The 23,911-nt window shown below is 50.5% G+C and overlaps 1 protein-coding gene across 1 annotated transcript in view; it reads left to right on the top strand.

Moving 5' to 3' along the window:
• Positions 1 to 7,013, top strand: part of LOC138363391 (uncharacterized) — a 71,910-nt gene extending 64,897 nt beyond the window's left edge. The window contains exon 3 of the mRNA XM_069322426.1: positions 6,722 to 7,013. Within this exon, the coding sequence (XP_069178527.1) occupies positions 6,722 to 6,941 (220 nt within the window). The 3' untranslated portion in view covers positions 6,942 to 7,013. The remainder of the gene's footprint in view (positions 1 to 6,721) is intronic.
• Positions 7,014 to 23,911: the final 16,898 nt, after the last annotated feature.

The raw sequence follows: 23,911 nt of genomic DNA, 5'->3' as shown, positions 1-23,911 counted from the left end.
TACTCTTGCACCCGTAGAACTGCAGTACCCGACGTCGAGAGCGAGGGGAACCTTTTATTGTCAATCCCCACTTCGTCACTGAACCCGATCTCGACGGACTGTCGGTTTCTTAAGGTGGCGTTTGTGGGGCGTATACTCACGACGCACCCCTAGGAGGCCCCGACAAGATCGGCGATAGCTTCTTGTTGGGTGTCCTGCCTCTAATTGTGGCTCCATGGTGGGTGTGGGGGCACATTCGTGAGTGAATTCGTAATTTCGTCAAGATGATAACCCCTGTTTCGGCTGCTTCTGGCTTACCTTTTCAGGCTCGTGGGGTGGGCGACCAAGCCCCCGAGTCGGTCCGTATTGGAAGACCGGGCTCTGTAGCCTCCGCTGCATTGGGCCCCGACCTTGCTCCTCCTTTGGCCTCTCTGACTCCTTCCCCTGGCTCCCCTCCCTCCTCTGTGGTTGGGTCGAGCCCCAAGCCCCCAGTGGTGACTACCTCGTCCCCTGGCGCGGCTCCTTCTCTAGTTGTAACTACTGCGCCTTTTAACCCCTCTCTCTCTGGGGGTTCTCACCGCCGTTCTCGTCACGGCCGCCCTCGCTCGATTCCTTCCAGTTCTGCTACCTATCAAGCCTTCTGAAAGTTCTGAAAATATTTGGCTTCGTGGGCCAAATATTTTGATCTCCTCCCTCTTGATTCTGCGCCTCCTGACGATTTCTCCCTTCATCGACATCTCATTGATTCCGTGGATGCCTCCATTACTTTTAACCCCACTCGTCTCGGTACGCGTGTCGTTGCTGCTCCTTCTCAGGATGCTGCTTCCCGCTTGGCTGCCTTATCCTGCCTTGGCGAGACCCCCGTTCGGGTCTCGAAGAACGCTCAATTGAATGCCAGTGTTGGCACTATTTTGCTCCCGCCCCATGTTGCAACCGGTGTTCGGGACCTGCGCGACTGCCACGACGATATTCGCCATATCCTCGCTGCCCAGGGCCATTCTATTCTCCGGGTGGACACGTTTACTCGTCCCCCTCGTGGTAGTCGCCGTCAACCCCTCCGGGTTGTGAAGATTACCTTTGATGGTAGGACCCTTCCACCCTCTGTCATTCTTGCTGGTGCCAGGTGCTCTGTCCAGGAGTACATTCCTTCTCCTCGGCTCTGCAACAAGTGCTGGAGGTTTGGGCATGGTGCCCTCCGCTGCTCCGGGACTGTATCTCTCTGTCCTTTGTGTGGTGGCGAAGGTCACTCTAAGTCGGAGTGCACTTCTCCCCAGGCTCGTTGCCTCAACTGCGGTGAGGCCCATCCTACCTTCTCCCGTGCGTGTGTCCATTACAAGCTTGAGGCGGCCGTCCTCAACCTGAAGCACCGGGAGCGTTTATCTTATCCTGAGGCGAGGCGCCAGGTTCGCCGGCTCCCGCCTTATGCTAATATCTCTTATGCTCGCGTGTTGCGCTCTTCCTCTCCACGTCCTTCCCGCCTTCCTCAGACTCACAACCGTTTCCGGGCCTTGGACCCTGATACGCCCACTGCCCCCTCCTCCGTTCCTTTGGGTTCTCTCCCGAAGGATCCTCCTCCTGGTCCTCTGTCTGGGGTTCCCCTTCCTTCTACCCGGTCTGTCGTGTCTTCTGTGTCTTCTTCCTCGTCCCCCTCCGATCCTCCTTCCCATCCTCTTCCTCCATCTCTTGGCTCTCCCCACCGCCTGTCGGTGCGGGCGGATGTCCATCGCTCTCCTAACGGTCGTCGTGTGTGCTCTCGTTCGGCTTCTGTTGAGACACTGGAATCCGTTGCCCGGTACGTAGTTGCTGGGACACCGGTCTCTTTAAGTCAGAAGCGTAAGCCTGGCTCCTCTCCTTCCTCTTCCCCGGCGGGTAAGAAGGCTTCGCTTTCTTCCTCAGCTCCTCCTTCTGGCTCTGTTGCTCCTTCCCCTCCCGTTTCAGTGCTTGCGCCCCCTGTTCCTGCTATGGAGGTTTCTTTGGCCCCTGCTTCCCTTTCGGTTGCTGCTCTTGCTGGGGTGCGCTCCTCTCTTTCTACTCCCCCTCTTCCTGCTGCTGTCCTTGACTGCTCCTCTCCGTTGTCTCCTCCTCCTCCTCCTCCTCCGGACCCTGCCCGCCCACCTCTGATCTGTTCTCCCGTTTTCTTCCCTCCGTCTTTGCTCAGTTTACCCATGCCCCCTAACCCTGACTTTGCTGACCCTGATCCCGACCCTGATATTCTTTAACGTGCTCTGTTGGTCTTTCGCCTTTGTTTCTTCCTTGTTCTCTGTTTTTGTCCTTTCTCTTCTCGTCGTTGTCCATTCTTCAATGGAACGTTCGAGGTTCTTACGCCAATTTCCTCGAACTCCAACTTCTGGTTTCGCGGTTTTCGCCCCTTTGTGTCTGTCTCCAGGAGCCGATGCTTGGTGCTCGTCCTGGTCGTTTTCGTGGCTATTCCTTTCTCTCCCCCCCCCCCCCCCCCAGCCATTGCTGGGGCTTCTAATTCTTCTGCTCTCTTGATTCGGGCTGATGTTCCCTTTGTTCCTTTACTTTTTCCTTCGCCTCTCCATTGTTCTGCTGCTCGTATCTTTGTGGGGAAATGGTACACAGTTTGTTCCATTTATCTCCCCCCGAGTGTCCCGCTCTCTCTTCCTGATTTGAAACACCTCCTAGACTCCTTGCCGGAGCCTGTGCTCCTGCTGGGTGACTTCAATTGTCGTCATTCTCTTTGGGGTGACGTTCTGACGAATACCCGGGGTCGCCTCCTTGAGCCGTTTCTCCTCTCTTCTTCCCTGTCTCTTCTGAATTCTGGTGAGCCCACTCATTTGGACTCTCGAACTCGCACCCTTTCTTGTCTTGATCTTTCTCTCAGCTCTTCTTCTCTTTACTTAGATTTCACATGGCAGGTTCTTGATGACCTCCATGGAAGTGATCATTTCCCCATCCTTGTTTCCTTTTTCTCTTTTCGCCCTTCCCTCTCTTTCCCTAGGTGGCAGTTTGCTAAGGCGGACTGGACCCTATTTTCCCTCAGTGCTACTCTCTCTGACCTCTCCCTTCTGCCCCTCTCTCGCGCTCTTCTCCTTTTTCATGACACTGTCTTCGACGCTGCCCTCCGCTCTATTCCTCGCTCTTCCTCTCGGGGTCCACGGAAGTGCGTTCCCTGGTGGAATGCGGACTGTGCTCGGGCTGTCCGCTGTAAGCGTGCAGCCTGGAAGAAGCACCGCCGTAGGCAGACGGCCGATTCTTTTCTTTTCTTTTCTTTCGGAAAGCGAGTGCGGTGGCCCGTAGGGCCATCCGTACGGCTAAACGTGAATGTTGGGCATCTTATGTCTCGACAATTACGTCCGAAACCCCTCTGGCCCAGATCTGGAAGCGTATCCGCAAGATAGCGGGTAAGTTTGTTCCCGATGTTTCACCGGTCCTTCACCTCCATGATACTCTTGTGGCGGACCCGTTGCAGGTCGCTTCCGAACTGGGTTCCCACTTTTCTTCTGTTAGCTCTGGTCTTCATCTTCCCCAATCTTTCCTTCTTCGTAAACCTGTCCTTGAGTCTTGTCCTTTAGATTTCTGCACTCATCTTCAGCTTCCCTATAATGATCCCTTCTCTCTCTCTCTGAACTTCGTTCTGCCCTGGCCCTCTGCGGTTCTACGGCGGCGGGCTCCGATGGTATTCATTATGAGATGCTTCGCCATCTCCCTCCGAGCACGTCTCAGTATTTACTGAGTCTGTATAATCGGATCTGGGAGTCGTCGTCAGTCCCTGAGGACTGGCTCGATGCCGTTGTCCTCCCTGTTCGCAAACCGGGGTCTCTGGGTACTTCCCCTAAGGACTTTCGCCCTATTGCTCTCACAAGTTGTGTCTGCAAACTCTTTGAACGTATGGTTAACGTTCGTCTGATGTGGTTCCTGGAACACCATCACCTCCTCTCCCCTTCTCAATTTGGTTTCCGCAAGTGCCGCAGCACGACAGATGTCCTGGTGAACTTGGAGGTCTATATACGTACTGCTTTTGCTGCGAAGACCTCCGTTGTTGCCGTCCTTTTTGACCTAGAAAAGGCTTACGACACCACTTGGCGTTATCATATCCTATCTCAACTTCATTCTTTTGGCCTTCGTGGTCATCTCCCTCTCTTTCTCCGCAGCTTCCTCTCTCGTCGTTCCTTTCGGGTGCGCCTTGGTACCGCTCTCTCTCCCTCTTTTCAGCAATACGAAGGTGTGCCCCAGGGTAGTGTTCTGAGCACTACTCTTTTTCTGGTTGCCCTCAATGGTCTTCTTTCCTCTCTTCCTTCTGGTGTCTTCTCCGCTCTCTATGTCGATGATCTTACCCTTTGTTGTCAGGGTGATGATTCGCCTCTCCTTCAACGCCGGCTTCAACTTGCGATTGATGCCGTGTCGTCTTGGGCCACAGGTCATGGCTTCAAGTTCTCTACTTCTAAGACTTGTGCCATGACTTTTACGCGGAAACGGGTTGTTCTTCGTCCCTCTTTGTCACTTTATGGTCATCCCCTTGAATACAAAGATTCCGCGAAGCTTTTGGGGTTATTCCTTGACACTCGTTTGTCTTGGTCTCCCCATATCTCTTACCTCCGTGTTGAGTGCTCTAAGTCCCTTACCCTCCTTCGGGTCTTGTCCCATACTTCTTGGGGGGCAGATAGGCGCACTCTCCTTGCTTTACATTCCTCTCTCGTCCTGTCTAAGCTCGATTATGGTTGCCCTGCTTACTCGTCTGCTTCTTCTCCTACTCTTCGCCGTCTTGATGCTTTGCACCATACTGGGTTGCGCCTCAGTTCTGGTGCCTTTCGTTCGACTCCCGTCCTTAGCTTGTATGTTGACACTGGCTTCCTGTCCCTCCAGGACCGCCGTGATCGCTACTGTCTTCGCTATCTTGCGCGGTCCTTGCAACATCCTTCCTCTCGTCTCTGTCGTGCTTTAACTTTTACCCCTCCTGCGGTTCCTGTTCCTCTTCACCACCTCCCTCTTTCTGTCCGGTTATCTCGCCTACAGGATTCTCTTTCCGTTCGTATTTCTGATGTTTCTCCTCGTGTTGTTCCTTCTTTGCCCCCGTGGAGGGTCCCTCTTCCGCGGTTTTGTACATCCTTGACTCGTATCACTAAAGCTTTTACCCCTCCTACAGTTCTAAAACGCCTTTTCCTCGAGCACTTTTCTTCTCACTCCCGCTCCGTTTCTGTCTTCACCGATGGGTCTAAGTCAGCGGACGGTGTTGGCTACTCTGTTGTTTTTCCTGATCGCACTTATATGTGTCGCTTGCCTCCGGAGACTAGCATCTTTACAGCGGAACTTTATGCTATTCTCTATGCTCTTCGTCTCCTGCTTTCTCGTTGTCAGTCTTCCTTTGTGGTTGTTGTTGACTCTCGTAGTGCCCTCATGGCTCTCGGGTGCTTTAATCCAGTTCATCCGGTAGTTGTCGAGATCCAGCATTGGCTGTTTCTCGTTCACAGTAAATTTAAGTCGGTTGAGTTTTGTTGGGTTCCCAGCCATATTGGCGTGTCTTTAAATGAGCGTGCGGATGCTGCCGCTAAGGAAGCTGTCCGCTCTTGTCCCATCTCTCGTAAAGGCATCCCGTATTCCGACTTTTACCCGGTTATCCATTCCTCAGTCCTTACCCGTTGGCAGGCTTCTTGGTTGTCTGTTACTGGTAACAAGCTACGTACTCTTAAATGTTGTTTCCTCGTGGCCGTCCTCCTTCCACCGTAACCGGCGGTGGGAAACAGCTCTAGCGAGGTTGCGTATTGGCCATACTCGCTTAACCCATGGTCACTTGATGGAGCGCCGCCCTGCTCCTTATTGTCCTAGTTGCATTGTCCCTCTTACGGTCGTGCATGTCCTTCTTGAATGTCCTGACTTCCAGGACGAGCGTGTGTCTTGCTTTCCGACCGCCCCTCGCGGTCACCTGTCCCTCGATAGAATTCTTGGTGACTCGGATACTTTTGATATCGTTCGCCTTATGCGTTTTTGTTCTCGTATTGGCATCCTTGGTGATATTTAGCGCCCTCTGATTATTTTGCGTATTTGATGGTGCTACATAGCCTTCCCGGTTTGGTGCCTTCTTTTGATAATTACTTACTTATACGTTTTAAATCAAATGTTTTTTATTCAGGAAAAAGTACATACATGTTACAATCATAATGTAGGCTATATAGAAATAGCTTGTGCATAAAATTCTTAAAGCTACTAATACGAATAGCGTTTCGGGCAAGAAATTTAGGCATGTTTTTCGGGCATGTTTTGACTTTATCGTGGTCACTTAAACATTGTCACTTGGATAGTTCACTTAAAGCTATGATGTCTAAAAGTAGTAGTCTACTTCGTCATTATCAAGAGTTCAAATTGTTAAATTTCTAGTTACGTTTGAGGAATAATATTTTGGTAACTTATCAAGTAATCTTTTTAGGTTTGGCCGAAATGCCGTACACTATTGGCAACTCTGTACAAATTTTTAATTTAACTACAAAATCATACACCCTATGTATAATGCACAGATTAGTGTGATCTAGATTCTAGAAAACTGCAAAAGTGAAGTACGTTTGGATGTTTTACAATCAATCCCCTTCCCCCTTTCCCAGGCTAAATGTGTTCCTATTTACACACAGCCTTAAACTACTGCCATGCTCATATTTATCTTATAAAACAGTTCAAAGTGACTATCGTCCACACTTTTGATATAACTATTACCATTTTAGTGTAAGAACATTTTAAGCAATGTAGCTTTGCTGATGTGTTAATTTACTCATCCCCCTGATTGTTTTAGTGTGGCTGGCTTCCTACTCGGTGGTGTGCTGCTCTTCGTGTCGTTGTTCGACCCCACTAGAAAACCGGTCATAAAGTTCTTCGACCATGCCTTTGGTGAGAGATCAGTGAGGCGGCGGCGTGAAGTAGGGACTGGCCTCGAGTCGCATGTTGCTGCGGCTTTTGACGCCTTCACTGCTGCTCTCGACAAGATGGAAGTGATTGCCAAGATGAATATGTGAATTATCTTTAATGGTTTTGTGAATGTTAGCACACTTGTACACTAGTCGTGTAAGAATAAAGGGATCATAAATTTTCCTTGTTAATAACCTAGAAAGTCTGTTTTCTTCATACTCTATTAGCAACTAAGTATAGTGGTGGTAAGTATTTCAGTACAAAAGTTGATTATTTGCTACATAAAGGTGCAAGTTTGTGGCCGCCTGGAGCTGCTGGGGATGGCTTGGGGCCCCTTCCCCCCCACCTCATGCCTGCTCTGGGTGTTGTACTTGTGAAGGAGATCAACCTAGGTTGTCATTTAGGATCATTGGACCACCAACTGGCAGGGTTTCCGGTGAGGGAGCTGCTTTCAGAGGAAGGTTTGAGTCTGGGATGGTGCAAGATGGAGAAGACTTTGAACCGGCGTGAGTGTACAATACCATAGGACTGTTTTAAAAGAGGAGCACTGATTGGGACAACGCCCTTAAGTGCATCGACAAGCATTTGCAGGCCCGGTAAGTGGTATCCCTCAGCTCCTGCCTGAGCCGTGCAAAACTGGTAATGGGGCCAGGCTGGACAGGAAATGTGTGTACCTTTTTTAAACTATTTTTTTCTGTTCTATCTAATCTATGTATGTATGCACTTTTACCTGAATAAAAGATGTTACAATGTTGGATTTTTAATGCTTGTACGTACTATGCCTAAAAGAGACCAATATGCAGAGTTTCGGGCAATGTGTGGGAAACAGACTAAAACTTAAAACGAAGAAATCAAAGCATAAATTGAATGGACAAAAAGAAAAAAATAGTAATAATGAATAGAACAAAAAATTTAAACAGCAAAAGTAATTTTAACTAGACTACAATTTAATTAGTTTATACATGGCGGATATCGGCAGTTAAAAAAAAAGTTGGTCAATAATCAATATTGTTAGATAATAGTTTGACATTTAGGAGGAAAGGTAGGTTACATAGTTTATTAGGTAATACTTAATTTTTCTCTTCAATTTGACATGATTGCGAAAGTCATTCCACATTCTGGGTCCCAAGATTTGCAGAGCAGTTTTAGTTTAAGTCGCACTCTTGGAATATCAAATAGGTATGTTTCTAGTGTGGTACCCCCCCCCCCCCCTACCCCCTCTTTCCAGCCTGTTGTCATGAGGAGGCTTAGTGGGCGGCTGCCAAGCTGTGATGCTCAATACTTTTGAAGCCTTGTGCTCCTGCTGCCGTCTTCACTAATTGTGCTGGTTGCTATTTCCTCTTAAGTTTCATTTTTCCTTCCCAACCTCCCCACCCCTCTTCTAATTCTTTCCCACCGAGTCGAAAGATTATTCTTTCGGACATCTATTTTTACGCCGGGTGGTCGGGGAGGCACTCGCCCATAGAACTGTGGTAACCATTGTGAGGTTTTTATTATTATTATTATTATTATTATTATTATTATTATTATTATTTATTATTATTTATTATTATTTATTATTATTATTTATTATTTATTATTTTCTACCAGACGTGGCCACACATTTACAATGCTAACTAGCATATATAAATTTTCTTCTGTCCTCCATGGACAGGGTGAGAGATTTGTCAAACATACAGTTCAGAGATTTATTGAACAACCACAGAAGGTGATCGTAGTGCTTTTAAAATGTTAGGCTCGGCTACATACGTAAATACATATATATAAATTTATGAATGCATTAATGTGAATTTATAATGGTGAAATGCAATTCTGATCAGCTTTATACTTTATACATACACATACATACACACATACATACATACAAACATACATACACACACACACACACACACACACACACACACACACACACACACACACACACACATACATACATACACACACACGTTTGTCTTTCCCCCCCCCCCCTCCCCGCTCAGCTCGTTGTCGCCGTGTGGGGGCTTAGTGGGCGGCTGCCAGAGTGTGATGCTCCTTGGGACAGTCCTCTGTCCTTTTCTAGCCTTGTGCTCCTGCTGCCGTCCTCTCCAATTCTGCTGGGCATCTTTTCCTTTTCCTTCTGTTTCGTTTTTCTCCCCCCTCTTTTCCTATCTGCTTGCCGTTTCCTGCCGACCTTTTGCTCGTTCTGGTTCTTCCCTTGGACTTCTTCTATTTTGACGCCCGGGTGCTTGAGGAGGCATACTCTTGCACCCGTAGAACTGCAGTACCCGACGTAGAGAGCGAGGGGAACCTTTTATTGTCAATCCCCACTTCGTCACTGAACCCGATCTCGACAGACTGTCGGTTTCTTAAGGTGGCGTTTGTGGGGCGTATACTCACGACGCACCCCTAGGAGGCCCCGACAAGATCGGCGATAGCTTCTTGTTGGGTGTCCTGCCTCTAATTGTGGCTCCATGGTGGGTGTGGAGGCACATTCGTGAGTGAATTCTTCTTTTCGTCAAGATGATAACCCCTGCTTCGGCTTCTTCTGGTTTACCTTCTCAGGGTCGTGGGGTGGGCGACCAAGCCCCCGAGTCGGTCCGTATTGGAAGACCGGGCTCTGTAGCCTCCGCTGCATTGGGCCCCGACCTTGCTCCTCCTTTGGCCTCTCTGACTCCTTCCTCTGGCTCCCCTCCCTCCTCTGTGGTTGGGTCGAGCCCCAAGCCCCCAGTGGTGACTACCTCGTCCCCTGGCGCGGCTCCTATTCTGGTTGTAACTACTGCACCTTTTAACCCCTCTCTCTCTGGGGGTTCTCACCGCAGTCCTCGTCACGGCCGCCCTCGCTCGATTCCTTCCAGTTCTGCTACCTATCAAGCCTTGTTTGGTCCCGCTTCGTGGGCCAAGTATTTTGATCTCCTCCCTCTTGATTCTGCGCCTCCTGACGATTTCTCCCTCCATCGACATCTCATTGATTTCGTGGATGCCTCCATTACTTTCAACCCCACTCGTCTCGGTACACGTGTCGTTGCTGCTCCTTCTCAGGATGCTGCTTGCCGCTTGGCTGCCTTATCCTGCCTTGGCGAGACCCCCGTTCGGGTCTCGAAGAACGCTCAGTTGAATGCCAGTGTTGGCACTATTTTGCTCCCGCCCCATGTTGCGACCGGTGTTCGGGACCTGCGCGACTGCCACGACGATATTCGACATATCCTCGCTGCCCAGGGCCATTCTATTCTCCAGGTGGACACGTTTACTCGCCCCCCTCGTGGTAGTCGCCGTCAACCCCTCCGGGTTGTGAAGATTACCTTTGATGGTAGGACCCTTCCACCCTCTGTCATTCTTGCTGGTGCCAGGTGCTCTGTCCAGGAGTACATTCCTTCTCATCGGCTCTGCAACAAGTGCTGGAGGTTTGGGCATGGTGCCCTCTGCTGCTCCGGGACTGTCTCTCTCTGTCCTTTGTGTGGTGGCGAAGGTCACTCTAAGTCGGAGTGCGCTTCTCCCCAGGCTCGTTGCCTCAACTGCGGTGAGGCCCATCCTACCTTCTCCCGTGCGTGTGTCCATTACAAGCTTGAGGCAGCTGTCCTCAACTTGAAGCACCGGGAGCGTTTATATTTTCCTGAGGCGAGGCGCCAGGTTCGCCGGCTCCCGCCTTATGCTAATATCTCTTATGCTCGCGTGTTGCGCTCTTCCTCTCCTCGTCCTTCCCGCCTTCCTCAGACTCTCAACCGTTTCCGGGCCTTGGACCCTGATGCGCCCACTGCCCCCTCCTCTGTCCCTTTGGGTTCTCTCCCGAAGGATCCTCCTCCTGGTCCTCTGTCTGGGGTTCCCCTTCCTTCTACCCGGTCTGTCGTGTCTTCTGTGTCTTCTTCCTCGTCCCCCTCCGATCCTCCTTCCCATCCTCTTCCTCCATCTATCGGCTCTCCCCACCGCCTGTTGGTGCGGGCGGATGTCCATCGCTCTCCTAACGGCCGTCGTGTGCTCTCGTTCGGCTTCTCATGTTGAGACACTGGAATCCGTTGTCCGGGACGTAGTTGCTGGGACACCGGTCTCTTTAAGTCAGAAGCGTAAGCCTGGCTCCTCTCCTTCCTCTTCCCCGGCAGGTAAGAAGGCTTCGCTTTCTTCCTCAGCTCCTCCTTCTGGCTCTGTTGCTCCTTCCCCTCCCGTTTCAGTGCTTGCGCCCCCTGTTCCTGCTATGGAGGTTTCTTTGGCCCCTGCTTCCCTTTCGGTTGCTGCTCTTGCTGGGGTGCGCTCCCCTCTTTCTACTCCCCCTCTTCCTGCTGCTGTCCTTGACTGCTCCTCTCCGTTGTCTCCTCCTCTTCCTCCTCCTCCTCCTCCTCCTCCGGACCCTGCCCGCCCACCTCTGATCTGTTCTCCCGTTTCCTTCCCTCCGTCTTTGCTCAGTTTACCCATGCCCCCTAACCCTGACTTTGCTGACCCTGATCCCGACCCTGATATTCTTTCACGTGCTCTGTTGCTCTTTCGCCTTTGTTTCTTCCTTGTTCTCTGTTTTTGTCCTTTCTCTTCTCGTCGTTGTCCATTCTTCAATGGAACGTTCGAGGTTATTACGCCAATTTCCTCGAACTCCAACTTCTGATTTCGCGGTTTTCGCCCCTTTGTGTCTGTCTCCAGGAGCCAATGCTTGGTGCTCGTCCTGGTCGTTTTCGTGGCTATTCCTTTCTCTCCCCCCCCCCCCCCCCGCCATTGCTGGGGCTTCTAATTCTTCTGCTCTCTTGATTCGGGCTGATGTTCCCTTTGTTCCTTTACTTTTTCCTTCGCCTCTCCATTGTTCTGCTGCTCGTATCTTTGTGGGGAAATGGTACACAGTTTGTTCCATTTATCTCCCCCCCCCGAGTGTCCCGCTCTCTCTTCCTGATTTGAAACACCTCCTGGTCTCCTTGCCGGAGCCTGTGCTCCTGCTGGGTGACTTCAATTGTCGTCATTCTCTTTGGGGTGACGTTCTGACGAATACCCGGGGTCGCCTCCTTGAGCCGTTTCTCCTCTCTTCTTCCCTGTCTCTTCTGAATTCTGGTGAGCCCACTCATTTGGACTCTCGAACTCGCACCCTTTCTTGTCTTGATCTTTCTCTGCTCTTCTTCTCTTTACTTAGATTTCACGTGGCAGGTTCTTGATGACCTCCATGGAAGTGATCATTTCCCCATCCTTGTTTCCTTTTTCTCTTTTCGCCCTTCCCTCTCTTTCCCTAGGTGGCAGTTTGCTAAGGCGGACTGGACCCTATTTTCCCTCAGTGCTACTCTCTCTGACCTCTCCCTTCTGCCCCCTCTCTCGCGCTCTCCTCCTTTTTCCTGACACTGTCTTCAACGCTGCCCTCCGCTCTATTCCTCGCTCTTCCTCTCGGGGTCCACGGAAGTGCGTTCCCTGGTGGAATGCGGACTGTGCTCGGGCTGTCCGCTGTAAGCGTGCAGCCTGGAAGAGGCACCGCCGTAGGCAGACGACCGATTCTTTTCTTTTCTTTCGGAAAGCGAGTGCGGTGGCCCGTAGGGCCATCCGTACGGCTAAACGTGAATGTTGGGCATCTTATGTCTCGACAATTACGTCCGAAACCCCTCTGGCCCAGATCTGGAAGCGTATCCGCAAGATAGCGGGTAAGTTCGTTCCCGATGTTTCACCGGTCCTTCACCTCCATGATACTCTTGTGACGGACCCGTTGCAGGTCGCTTCCGAACTGGGTTCCCACTTTTCTTCTGTTAGCTCTGGTCTTCATCTTCCCCAATCTTTCCTTCTTCGTAAACCTGTCCTTGAGTCTCGTCCTTTAGATTTCTGCACTCATCTTCAGCTTCCCTATAATGATCCCTTCTCTCTCTCTGAACTTCGTTCTGCCCTGGCCCTCTGCGGTTCTACGGCGGCGGGCTCCGATGGTATTCATTATGAGATGCTTCGCCATCTCCCTCCGAGTACGTCTCAGTATTTACTGAGTCTGTATAATCGGATCTGGGAGTCGTCGTCAGTCCCTGAGGACTGGCTCGATGCCGTTGTCCTCCCTGTTCGCAAACCGGGGTCTCTGGGTACTTCCCCTAAGGACTTTCGCCCTATTGCTCTCACAAGTTGTCTGCAAACTCTTTGAACGTATGGTTAACGTTCGTCTGATGTGGTTCCTGGAACACCATCGCCTCCTCTCCCCTTCTCAATTTGGTTTCCGCAAGTGCCGCAGCACGACAGATGTCCTGGTGAACTTGGAGGTCTATATTCGTACTGCTTTTGCTGCGAAGACCTCCGTTGTTGCCGTCCTTTTTGACCTAAAAAAGGCTTACGACACCACTTGGCGTTATCATATCCTATCTCAACTTCATTCTTTTGGCCTTCGTGGTCATCTCCCTCTCTTTCTCCGCAGCTTCCTCTCTCGTCGTTCCTTTCGGGTGCGCCTTGGTACCGCTCTCTCATCCTCTTTTCAGCAATACGAAGGTGTGCCCCAGGGTAGTGTTCTGAGCACTACTCTTTTTCTGGTTGCCCTCAATGGTCTTCTTTCCTCTCTTCCTTCTGGTGTCTTCTCCACTCTCTGTCGATGATCTTACCCTTTGTTGTCAGGGTGATGATTCGCCTCTCCTTCAACGCCGGCTTCAACTTGCCATTGATGCCGTGTCGTCTTGGGCCACAGGTCATGGCTTCAAGTTCTCTACTTCTAAGACTTGTGCCATGACTTTTACGCGGAAACGGGTTGTTCTTCGTCCCTCTTTGTCACTTTATGGTCAACCCCTTGAATACAAAGATTCCGCGAAGCTTTTGGGGTTGTTCCTTGACACTCGTTTGTCTTGGTCTCCCCATATCTCTTACCTCCGTGTTGAGTGCTCTAAGGCCCTTACCCTCCTTCGGGTCTTGTCCCATACTTCTTGGGGGGCAGATAGGCGCACTCTCCTTGCTTTACATTCCTCTCTCGTCCTGTCTAAGCTCGATTATGGTTGCCCTGCTTACTCGTCTGCTTCTCCATCTACTCTTCGCCGTCTTGATGCTTTGCACCATACTGGGTTGCGTCTCGGTTCTGGTGCCTTTCGTTCGACTCCCATCCTTAGCTTGTATGTTGGCACTGGCTTCCTGTCTCTCCAGGACCGCCGTGATCGCTACTGTCTTCGCTATCTTGCGCGGTCCTTACAACATCGTTCCTCTCGCCTCTGTAGTGCTTTAACTTTTACCCCTCCTGCAGTTCCTCTTCCTCTTCACCACCTCCCTCTTTCTGTCCGGCTATCTCGCCTACAGGATTCTCTTTCCATTCGTATTTCTGATGTTTCTCCTCGTGTTGTTCCTTCTTTGCCCCCGTGGAGGGTCCCTCTTCCGCGGTTTTGTACATCCTTGACCCGTATCACTAAAGCTTTTACCCCTCCTACGGTTCTAAAACGCCTTTTCCTCGAGCCCTTTTCTTCTCACTCCCGCTCCGTTTCTGTCTTCACCGATGGGTCTAAGTCAGCGGACGGTGTTGGCTACTGTTGTTTTTCCTGATCGCACTTATATGTGTCGCTTGCCTCCGGAGACTAGCATCTTTACAGCGGAACTTTATGCTATTCTCTATGCTCTTCGTCTCCTGCTTTCTCGTTGTCAGTCTTCCTTTGTGGTTGTTGTTGACTCTCGTAGTGCCCTCATGGCTCTCGGGTCCTTTAATCCGGTTCATCCAGTAGTTGTCGAGATCCAGCGTTGGCTGTTTCTCGTTCACAGTAAATTTAAGTCGGTTGAGTTTTGTTGGGTTCCCAGCCATATTGGTGTGTCTTTAAATGAGCGTGCGGATGCTGCTGCCAAGGAAGCTGTCCGCTCTTGTCCCATCTCTCGCAAAGGCATTCCATATTCCGACTTTTACCCGGTTATCCATTCCTCAGTCCTTACCCGTTGGCAGGCTTCTTGGTTGTCTGTTACTGGTAACAAGCTACGTACTCTTAAATGTTGTTTCCTCGTGGCCGTCCTCCTTCCACCGTAACCGGCGGTGGGAAACAGCTCTGGCGAGGTTGCGTATTGGCCATACTCGCTTAACCCATGGTCACTTGATGGAGCGCCGCCCTGCTCCTTATTGTCCTAGTTGCATTGTCCCTCTTACGGTCGTGCATGTCCTTCTTGAATGTCCTGACTTCCAGGACGAGCGTGTGTCTTGCTTTCCGACCGCCCCTCGCGGTCACCTGTCCCTCGATAGAATTCTTGGTGACTCGGATACTTTTGATATCGTTCGCCTTGTGCGTTTTTGTTCTCGTATTGGCATCTTTGGTGATATTTAGCGCCCTCTGATTATTTTGCGTACTTGATGGTGCTACATAGCCTTCCCGGTTTGGTGCCTTCTTTTGATAATTACTTACTTGTCTTTTACCCTGACAGGGTGAGATAGCTGACAAGAGAAACTAGTGTGCAATTAAGAACTTAACCACTAAAGGTGATTAAGATGCTTTTACAAGCTCAGGTTATATAGTTACATTACATGGTTAATCTAGGGTACAAGTCCAATATATCAAGTGTTCCAGTACTCGTATAGTAGTTAGAGTTCAGCATACCTCAGCCCAGGAGGGCGAAAGTCAGACAATATGGGACATTCTACAATATAATGTTCAAGAGTGCATGTTTTCTCTTTCACAAAGTTGACACATTGTGTACTCGACATTTGGGTTTTGAGAAAGCTGCCAGATACGTCTATATCCCAGGCGTATTCTTGCAACTATGACATCACATTGCCTGTGAGTGAGGGGACGGTTGCCAATTCTCGCCTTCCTTACTGATCCCGACGGACTGATGTTCTTAAGGTGGTGATTGCCGATTGCAGGGCGTATACTCATGATGCACCCCTGGGGGTGGGGCAGGGGGGTGGGGGTCTGTCTTGTCAGGTATCCTATCTTCTAATTGTGACTCACGAATAAGCCCCCATACCCACCATGGAATGTAATTATTACATATTAGTTTCTCCTGCTGCTAAATGATCCTTGTATAACTTCCCAGGCTCGTGGGGTGGGCGACCAGGTGCACCCCCAATCCCCGAGTCGGACTGTTGGAAGACCAGGCTCTGTAGCCCTCACGACAATGGGGCCAGACAGTTACTCCTTTGTCCCTCCTGACTACCCCCCTCCTATCCCTCCCCCACTCCTGTGGTAGGGATGAGCCCCAAGCCCCCAGTGGTGATCTGGAGTGGCTACTTCTCTCATTGTGACAACTGCGCCTTTTACCCCCCCCCCCCCTCCTCTTTCATTGGGGATGTTTGACGCTAACACAACACCCCCCCCCCCCTTTTCAAGACGCACTCGTAAGATTCCTTCCAGTGCTAATACGTTCCACACCTTATTTGGTCCAGCTACATGGACTAAATACTTTAATCTCAACCATCTAGATTCTATACGTCCTGAAGATTTCTTCCTTCATTAACATCTCGTTGATTAGATGGATGCCTCTTACTTTTAACCCCACCTGTATTGGTACAAGTGTCATTGCTGCTGCTCCTCAGGATGCATCTACCTGCTTAGCCATATTGTGCAGCATTGAGAAGACCCCCCCCCCCCCCCCACCCCATTTAGGGCCTCCAAAAATGCCCGGTTAAATGCCAGTGTTGGCAGTTATCCTACTGCACCATGTTGCGACTGGTGTTAGGGACCTGAAAGACTGCCATGAGGATATTAAACAAATCCTTGAAGCCCAAGGTCATTCAGTCCTACAGGTTATGTTCATTCGAACCCCCTCATGGTCATCAGCTTCTACACATTGTGAAGATCACTTTTGATAGTTGGACCTTTCCACCTGCTATAATTCTTGTTGGAGCCAGATGCTCCACTTAGGAGTACATTCCCTCTCCTAGACTTTGCAATAAGTGCTGGAAATTTGAGCATGGTACCCTCAAATGCACAATTGCAGTGTATGCCCCATGAGGGGTCACTCTGGTCACTAAGAGAGTGCTCTTCTTTACAGGCTCACTGCCTCAATTGCGGTGACGCCCACCCTACCTTCTGCACGTGTATAAACTACAAATGTTTGGAAGACCTCAATTTGAAGCACCGCAATCGTTTCTTTTCCTGAGGCGAGATACAAAGTCCGCCATCTCTCCTCTTTCACTAGCATATCTTATGCTCGTGTGTTGCCAATCCTCGGGTCGCTAACCTCCCTCGTTGGAGGAGCCAATCTGCAAGTCCTTCGTACAGGCATTTAGATCAGTAATCTACTATGAAGCAACTGCACTCTTAAGCCAATCACAAGTGGGGAAAAGCTCGAAGTAGCACAAAATAGCCCTGGGAGCCCCCCCATGTGGACCAGAATTGAAACAAACTGGAAACGGTTTGCTCCTCTCCAAGAAAGAATGTATCAAAGAGTAGCTGCGATTATCAGTTAGATAAGTTTCCCCCTCATCCAGTCCCAATACAACAGGCCTTGGTGGTTGGACTTTGCCAAAACAATGGTAACTCTTGGGCTGCCAGAGCGGGAGAAGTCCTAAACAGCCTACAATTAAAAATCATGATTCTTGATAGAGGCGATCATCCGCACCAAAACTACACTTGTTCCCCACCGTGGGAGGAGCCTACCTTCAAAATAGTAATAGGTCTTCCGATGAAGTAAGTTGTTATAGATTCAGCTACTCGGAACAGGTTCCAAGTAGCACTGGCTATGGTGAGCCTGTAACTTACCTGGCACAGGAGCGGGGCAAGTAGCACGGGCTATGGTGAGCCCGTAGTGGACTTACCTAGGACGGGAGTGGTGCCGTCTCTGATGAAGTAAGTAATTATCAAAGCCTTCCTGGCTTGGTGCCTTCTATGTAAAACCATCAAATGTGCAGGGTAATCAGAAGGCGCTAAATATCACCGAGGATGCCAATATGTGAACAGAAACGCATAAGGCGAACGATATAAAAAAGTATCAGATTCACCAAGAATTCTATCGAAGGACAAGTGACCGCGGGGAACGGTCGGAAAGCAAGACACGCTCGTCCTGGAAGTCAGGACATTGAACAAGGATATGCACAACTGTAAGGGAAACAATGCAGTTAGGAAAATAAGGAGCAGGGCGGCGCTCCATTAAGTGTCCGTGAGTTAAGTGCATATGGCCAATATACAACCTTGCCAGAGCCGTTTCTCGCCACCGGTTACGATGGTAGGAGGAAGGCCACAGGGACATTACTCTTTAAGTGAACGCAGTTTGTTACCAGTAACAGAAGACCAACAACCCTGCCAACAGGTAAGAATGGAGGAATGAATAACTGGGTAAAAGTTGGAATACGGAATACCTTTATGGGAGATGGGACAAGTCCGGATAGCTTACTTAGCGGCAGCGTTTGCACGTTCATTTAAAGAGAACAATAGGGCTGGGAACCCAGCAAAACTCCACTGTCTAAAATCTACTGATAAGTAGATTTAAATCTACTAATAAGAAACAGCCAATGTTGAATCTCAACTACCAGCTGATGGACTGGATTTAAAGGACTCGAGCCATGAGGGCACTGAGAGTCAACTGTACCCACAAAGGAGGATTGACAGCAAAAAAAGCAGGAGACGAAGAGCATAGAGAATTGCATAAAGATCTGCCGTGAAGATGCTAATCTCCGGAGGCAGGCGACACAGTGTAGTCAGGAAAAACAACAGTAGCGTACACCGTCTGCAGACTTGGACCCATTGGTGAAGATGGAAACGGAGGGGAATGTGAAGAAAAGTGTTCAAGGGAAAAGGCGTTTCAGGACTGTAGGAGGGGCAAAGCTTTAGTGATGTGGGTCAGGGATTTGCAATATTGAGGAACGGGGGACCCTCCACGGGGGTAAGGACGGAACAACACAAGGAGAAATTTTAGTAATACTAACCGAAAGAGAATGTTGCAGGCGAGACAACCGGACAGAAACAGGGAGGTGGTGAAGGGGAACAGGAACTACAGGAGGGGGAAGAGTCAAAGCACGACACAGGCGAGAGTGAAGGTGTTGTAAAGACCGCGCAAGGTAGCGAAGATCGTAGCAATCTTGGCGGTCCTGGAGAGACAGGAAGCCAGTGTCAACGCACAAGCTGAGGGTAGGAGTCAAACGAAAAGCACCACAGCTGAGGCGCAACCCAGTATGGTGCAAAGGATCAAGATGGCGAAGAGTAGGAGGAGAAGCAGAAGAGTATGCAGGGCAACCATAATCGAGTTTAGACAGTACGAGAGAGGAATGCAAAGAAAGGAGCGTGCGCCTATCTGCTTCCCAAGAAATATGGGACAAAACCTTAAGTAGGTTAAGGGCCTTAGAGCATTACACTGTGAGGTAAGAGATATGGAGCGACCGAAACAAATGAGTGTCGAAGATTAACCCTAAAAGCTTCGCGGAATCTTGATACACAAGGGGATGACCAAAAAGCGACAAAGAGGGACGAAGATCGACATGCTTCCGAGTAAAAGTCATAGCACAAGTCTTGGTTGCAGAGAACTTGAAGATATGAGCGGTGGCCCAAGACGACACAGCATCAACTGCAAGTTGAAGCTGCCGTTTAAGGAGAGGCGAATTATCACCTCAACAGCAAAGAGTAAGATCGTCGACATAAAAAGTGGAGAAGACGCCAGAAGGAAAGGAGGAAAGAAGACAATTGAGGGCAACCAGAAAAATAGTAGGGCTCAGAACACTACTGTTACGTCCCTTGACCTCTGGGTATGGCTCCTCTGTTGCAGTGGTTAGAAAATATATGATAATACGGCCTTGCCTACTTAAGTGTCTAGGGAAAATAAATGAAGCCACTGCTTATTTAACAAAGCAATATACTTTAAGTAAGGGTAACAAGAACATAAAAATATATAAATGGAAATACAGGCAGCCAGAAATATTAATGCATTAGAAAAAAACACAATATCCTTATACAAACACTAATCAATATATTACAACTTAAATGGATAGATGGGTAATGCACATAACGTCTAACCAGGAAATCAACTAATGTTACTGAACAACAAGAGGGACACAGACTTAACTCCACAACATGTCCACACCAGCCAGTTCCACCCACGCGACTGCGTTGCTCGAGCATGCATGGCATGGCGTCCACAAATTACCAACTAAAAAACCCACAATAACCTCTAGATACTCTGCTATTAGAGAGTAATACTAAGAAACATAATTTAACTTGTATGTATATAACATTACTAAAGGTGTAAATAAGAAATTAAGTACAATCAATAAGCAGGAATATTTACAGGGGTGAATCAGTGACGCTAGCTGGATACACTGCACGCATTACTGGAAAATCCCAAATATGGTTATCCCCCCATGAGACGCTACGGTCTCCCCCCACAGGAATAAAAATGCAATAGCATTAACAAACATTCAATACAGGCACACTACAGCATGCTACATTTAAATTAAACATAACTGGATACAATGTTTATTTAAATAACCCCCTCCCCGCTCAGCTCGTTGTCGCCGTGTGGGGGCTTAGTGGGCGGCTGCCGGAGTGTGATGCTCCTTGGGACGGTCCTCTGTCCTTTTCTAGCCTTGTGCTCCTGCTGCCGTCCTCTCCAATTCTGCTGGGCATCTTTTCCTTTTCCTTCTGTTTCGTTTTTCTCCCCCCTCTTCTCCTATCTGCTTGCCGTTTCCTACCGACCTTTTGCTCGTTCTGGTTCTTCCCTTGGACTTCTTCTATTTTGACGCCCGGGTGCTTGAGGAGGCATACTCATGCACCCGTAGAACTGCAGTACCCGACGTCGAGAGCGAGGGGAACCTTTTATTGTCAATCCCCACTTCGTCACTGAACCCGATCTCGACGGACTGTCGGTTTCTTAAGGTGGCGTTTGTGGGGCGTATACTCGCGACGCACCCCTAGGAGGCCCCGACAAGATCGGCGATAGCTTCTTGTTGGGTGTCCTGCCTCTAATTGTGGCTCCATGGTGGGTGTGGGGGCACATTCGTGAGTGAATTCTTTCTTTCGTCAAGATGATTACCCCTGCTTCGGCTTCTTCTGGTTTACCTTCTCAGGCTCGTGGGGTGGGCGACCAAGCCCCCGAGTCGGTCCGTATTGGAAGACCGGGCTCTGTAGCCTCCGCTGCATTGGGCCCCGACCTTGCTCCTCCTTTGGCCTCTCTGACTCCTTCCTCTGGCTCCCCTCCCTCCTCTGTGGTTGGGTCGAGCCCCAAGCCCCCAGTGGTGACTACCTCGTCCCCTGGCGTGGCTCCTTCTCTAGTTGTAACTACTGCGCCTTTTAACCCCTCTCTCTCTGGGGGTTCTCACCGCCGTCTTCGTCACGGCCGCCCTCGCTCGATTCCTTCCAGTTCTGCTACCTATCAAGCCTTGTTTGGTCCCGCTTCGTGGGCCAAATATTTTGATCTCCTTCCTCTTGATTCTGCGCCTCCTGACGATTTCTCCCTCCATCGACATCTCATTGATTCCGTGGATGCCTCCATTACTTTCAACCCCACTCGTCTCGGTACACGTGTCGTTGCTGCTCCTTCTCAGGATGCTGCTTCCCGCTTGGCTGCCTTATCCTGCCTTGGCGAGACCCCCGTTCGGGTCTCGAAGAACGTTCAGTTGAATGCCAGTGTTGGCACTATTTTGCTCCCGCCCCATGTTGCGACCGGTGTTCGGGACCTACGCGACTGCCACGACGATATTCGACATATCCTCGCTGCCCAGGGCCATTCTATTCTCCAGGTGGACACGTTTACTCGTCCCTCTCGTGGTAGTCGCCGTCAACCCCTCCGGGTTGTGAAGATTACCTTTGATGGTAGGACCCTTCCACCCTCTGTCATTCTTGCTGGTGCCGGGTGCTCTGTCCAGGAGTACATTCCTTCTCCTCGGCTCTGCAACAAGTGCTGGAGGTTTGGGCATGGTGCCCTCCGCTGCTCCGGGACTGTCTCTCTCTGTCCTTTGTGTGGTGGCGACGGTCACTCTAAGTCGGAGTGCGCTTCTCCCCAGGCTCGTTGCCTCAACTGCGGTGAGGCCCATCCTACCTTCTCCCGTGCGTGTGTCCATTACAAGCTTGAGGCAGCCGTCCTCAACTTGAAGCACCGGGAGCGTTTATCTTTTCCTGAGGCGAGGCGCCAGGTTCGCCGGCTCCCGCCTTATGCTAATATCTCTTATGCTCGCGTGTTGCGCTCTTCCTCTCCTCGTCCTTCCCGCCTTCCTCAGACTCACAACCGTTTCCGGGCCTTGGACCCTGATGCGCCCACTGCCCCCTCCTCTGTCCCTTTGGGTTCTCTCCCGAAGGATCCTCCTCCTGGTCCTCTGTCTGGGGTTCCCCTTCCTTCTACCCGGTCTGTCGTGTCTTCTGTGTCTCCTTCCTCGTCCCCCTCCGATCCTCCTTCCCATCCTCTTCCTCCATCTATCGGCTCTCCCCGCCGCCTGTCGGTGCGGGCGGATGTCCATCGCTCTCCTAACGGCCGTCGTGTGTGCTCTCGTTCGGCTTCTCCTGTTGAGACACTGGAATCCGTTGCCCGGTACGTAGTTGCTGGGACACCGGTCTCTTTAAGTCAGAAGCGTAAGCCTGGCTCCTCTCCTTCCTCTTCCCCGGCGGGTAAGAAGGCTTCGCTTTCTTCCTCAGCTCCTCCTTCTGGCTCTGTTGCTCCTTCCCCTCCCGTTTCAGTGCTTGCGCCCCCTGTTCCTGCTATGGAGGTTTCTTTGGCCCCTGCTTCCCTTTCGGTTGCTGCTCTTGCTGGGGTGCGCTCCTCTCTTTCTACTCCCCCTCTTCCTGCTGCTGTCCTTGACTGCTCCTCTCCGTTGTCTCCTCCTCCTCCTCCTCCTCCTCCTCCTCCGGACCCTGCCCGCCCACCTCTGATCTGTTCTCCCGTTTCCTTCCCTCCGTCTTTGCTCAGTTTACCCATGCCCCCTAACCCTGACTTTGCTGACCCTGATCCCGACCCTGATATTCTTTAACGTGCTCTGTTGGTCTTTCGCCTTTGTTTCTTCCTTGTTCTCTGTTTTTGTCCTTTCTCTTCTCGTCGTTGTCCATTCTTCAATGGAACGTTCGAGGTTATTACGCCAATTTCCTCGAACTCCAACTTCTGGTTTCGCGGTTTTCGCCCCTTTGTGTCTGTCTCCAGGAGCCGATGCTTGGTGCTCGTCCTGGTCGTTTTCGTGGCTATTCCTTTCTCTCCCCCCCCCCAGCCATTGCTGGGGCTTCTAATTCTTCTGCTCTCTTGATTCGGGCTGATGTTCCCTTTGTTCCTTTACTTTTTCCTTCGCCTCTCCATTGTTCTGCTGCTCGTATCTTTGTGGGGAAATGGTACACAGTTTGTTCCATTTATCTCCCCCCGAGTGTCCCGCTCTCTCTTCCTGATTTGAAACACCTCCTAGACTCCTTGCCGGAGCCTGTGCTCCTGCTGGGTGACTTCAATTGTCGTCATTCTCTTTGGGGTGACGTTCTGACGAATACCCGGGGTCGCCTCCTTGAGCCGTTTCTCCTCTCTTCTTCCCTGTCTCTTCTGAATTCTGGTGAGCCCACTCATTTGGACTCTCGAACTCGCACCCTTTCTTGTCTTGATCTTTCTCTCTGCTCTTCTTCTCTTTACTTAGATTTCACATGGCAGGTTCTTGATGACCTCCATGGAAGTGATCATTTCCCCATCCTTGTTTCCTTTTTCTCTTTTCGCCCTTCCCTCTCTTTCCCTAGGTGGCAGTTTGCTAAGGCGGACTGGACCCTATTTTCCCTCAGTGCTACTCTCTCTGACCTCTCCCTTCTGCCCCTCTCTCGCGCTCTCCTCCTTTTTCATGACACTGTCTTCGACGCTGCCCTCCGCTCTATTCCTCGCTCTTCCTCTCGGGGTCCACGGAAGTGCGTTCCCTGGTGGAATGCGGACTGTGCTCGGGCTGTCCGCTGTAAGCGTGCAGCCTGGAAGAAGCACCGCCGTAGGCAGACGACCGATTCTTTTCTTTTCTTTCGGAAAGCGAGTGCGGTGGCCCGTAGGGCCATCCGTACGGCTAAACGTGAATGTTGGGCATCTTATGTCTCGACAATTACGTCCGAAACCCCTCTGGCCCAGATCTGGAAGCGTATCCGCAAGATAGCGGGTAAGTTCGTTCCCGATGTTTCACCGGTCCTTCACCTCCATGATACTCTTGTGGCGGACCCGTTGCAGGTCGCTTCCGAACTGGGTTCCCACTTTTCTTCTGTTAGCTCTGGTCTTCATCTTCCCCAATCTTTCCTTCTTCGTAAACCTGTCCTTGAGTCTCGTCCTTTAGATTTCTGCACTCATCTTCAGCTTC

Source organism: Procambarus clarkii, chromosome 11, assembly GCF_040958095.1.
Source record: "Procambarus clarkii isolate CNS0578487 chromosome 11, FALCON_Pclarkii_2.0, whole genome shotgun sequence".
Taxonomy (NCBI): Eukaryota; Metazoa; Arthropoda; class Malacostraca; order Decapoda; family Cambaridae; genus Procambarus; species Procambarus clarkii.
The sequence above is the reverse complement of the archived record's forward strand: the minus strand, read 5'-3'. Positions and strand labels throughout refer to the sequence as shown.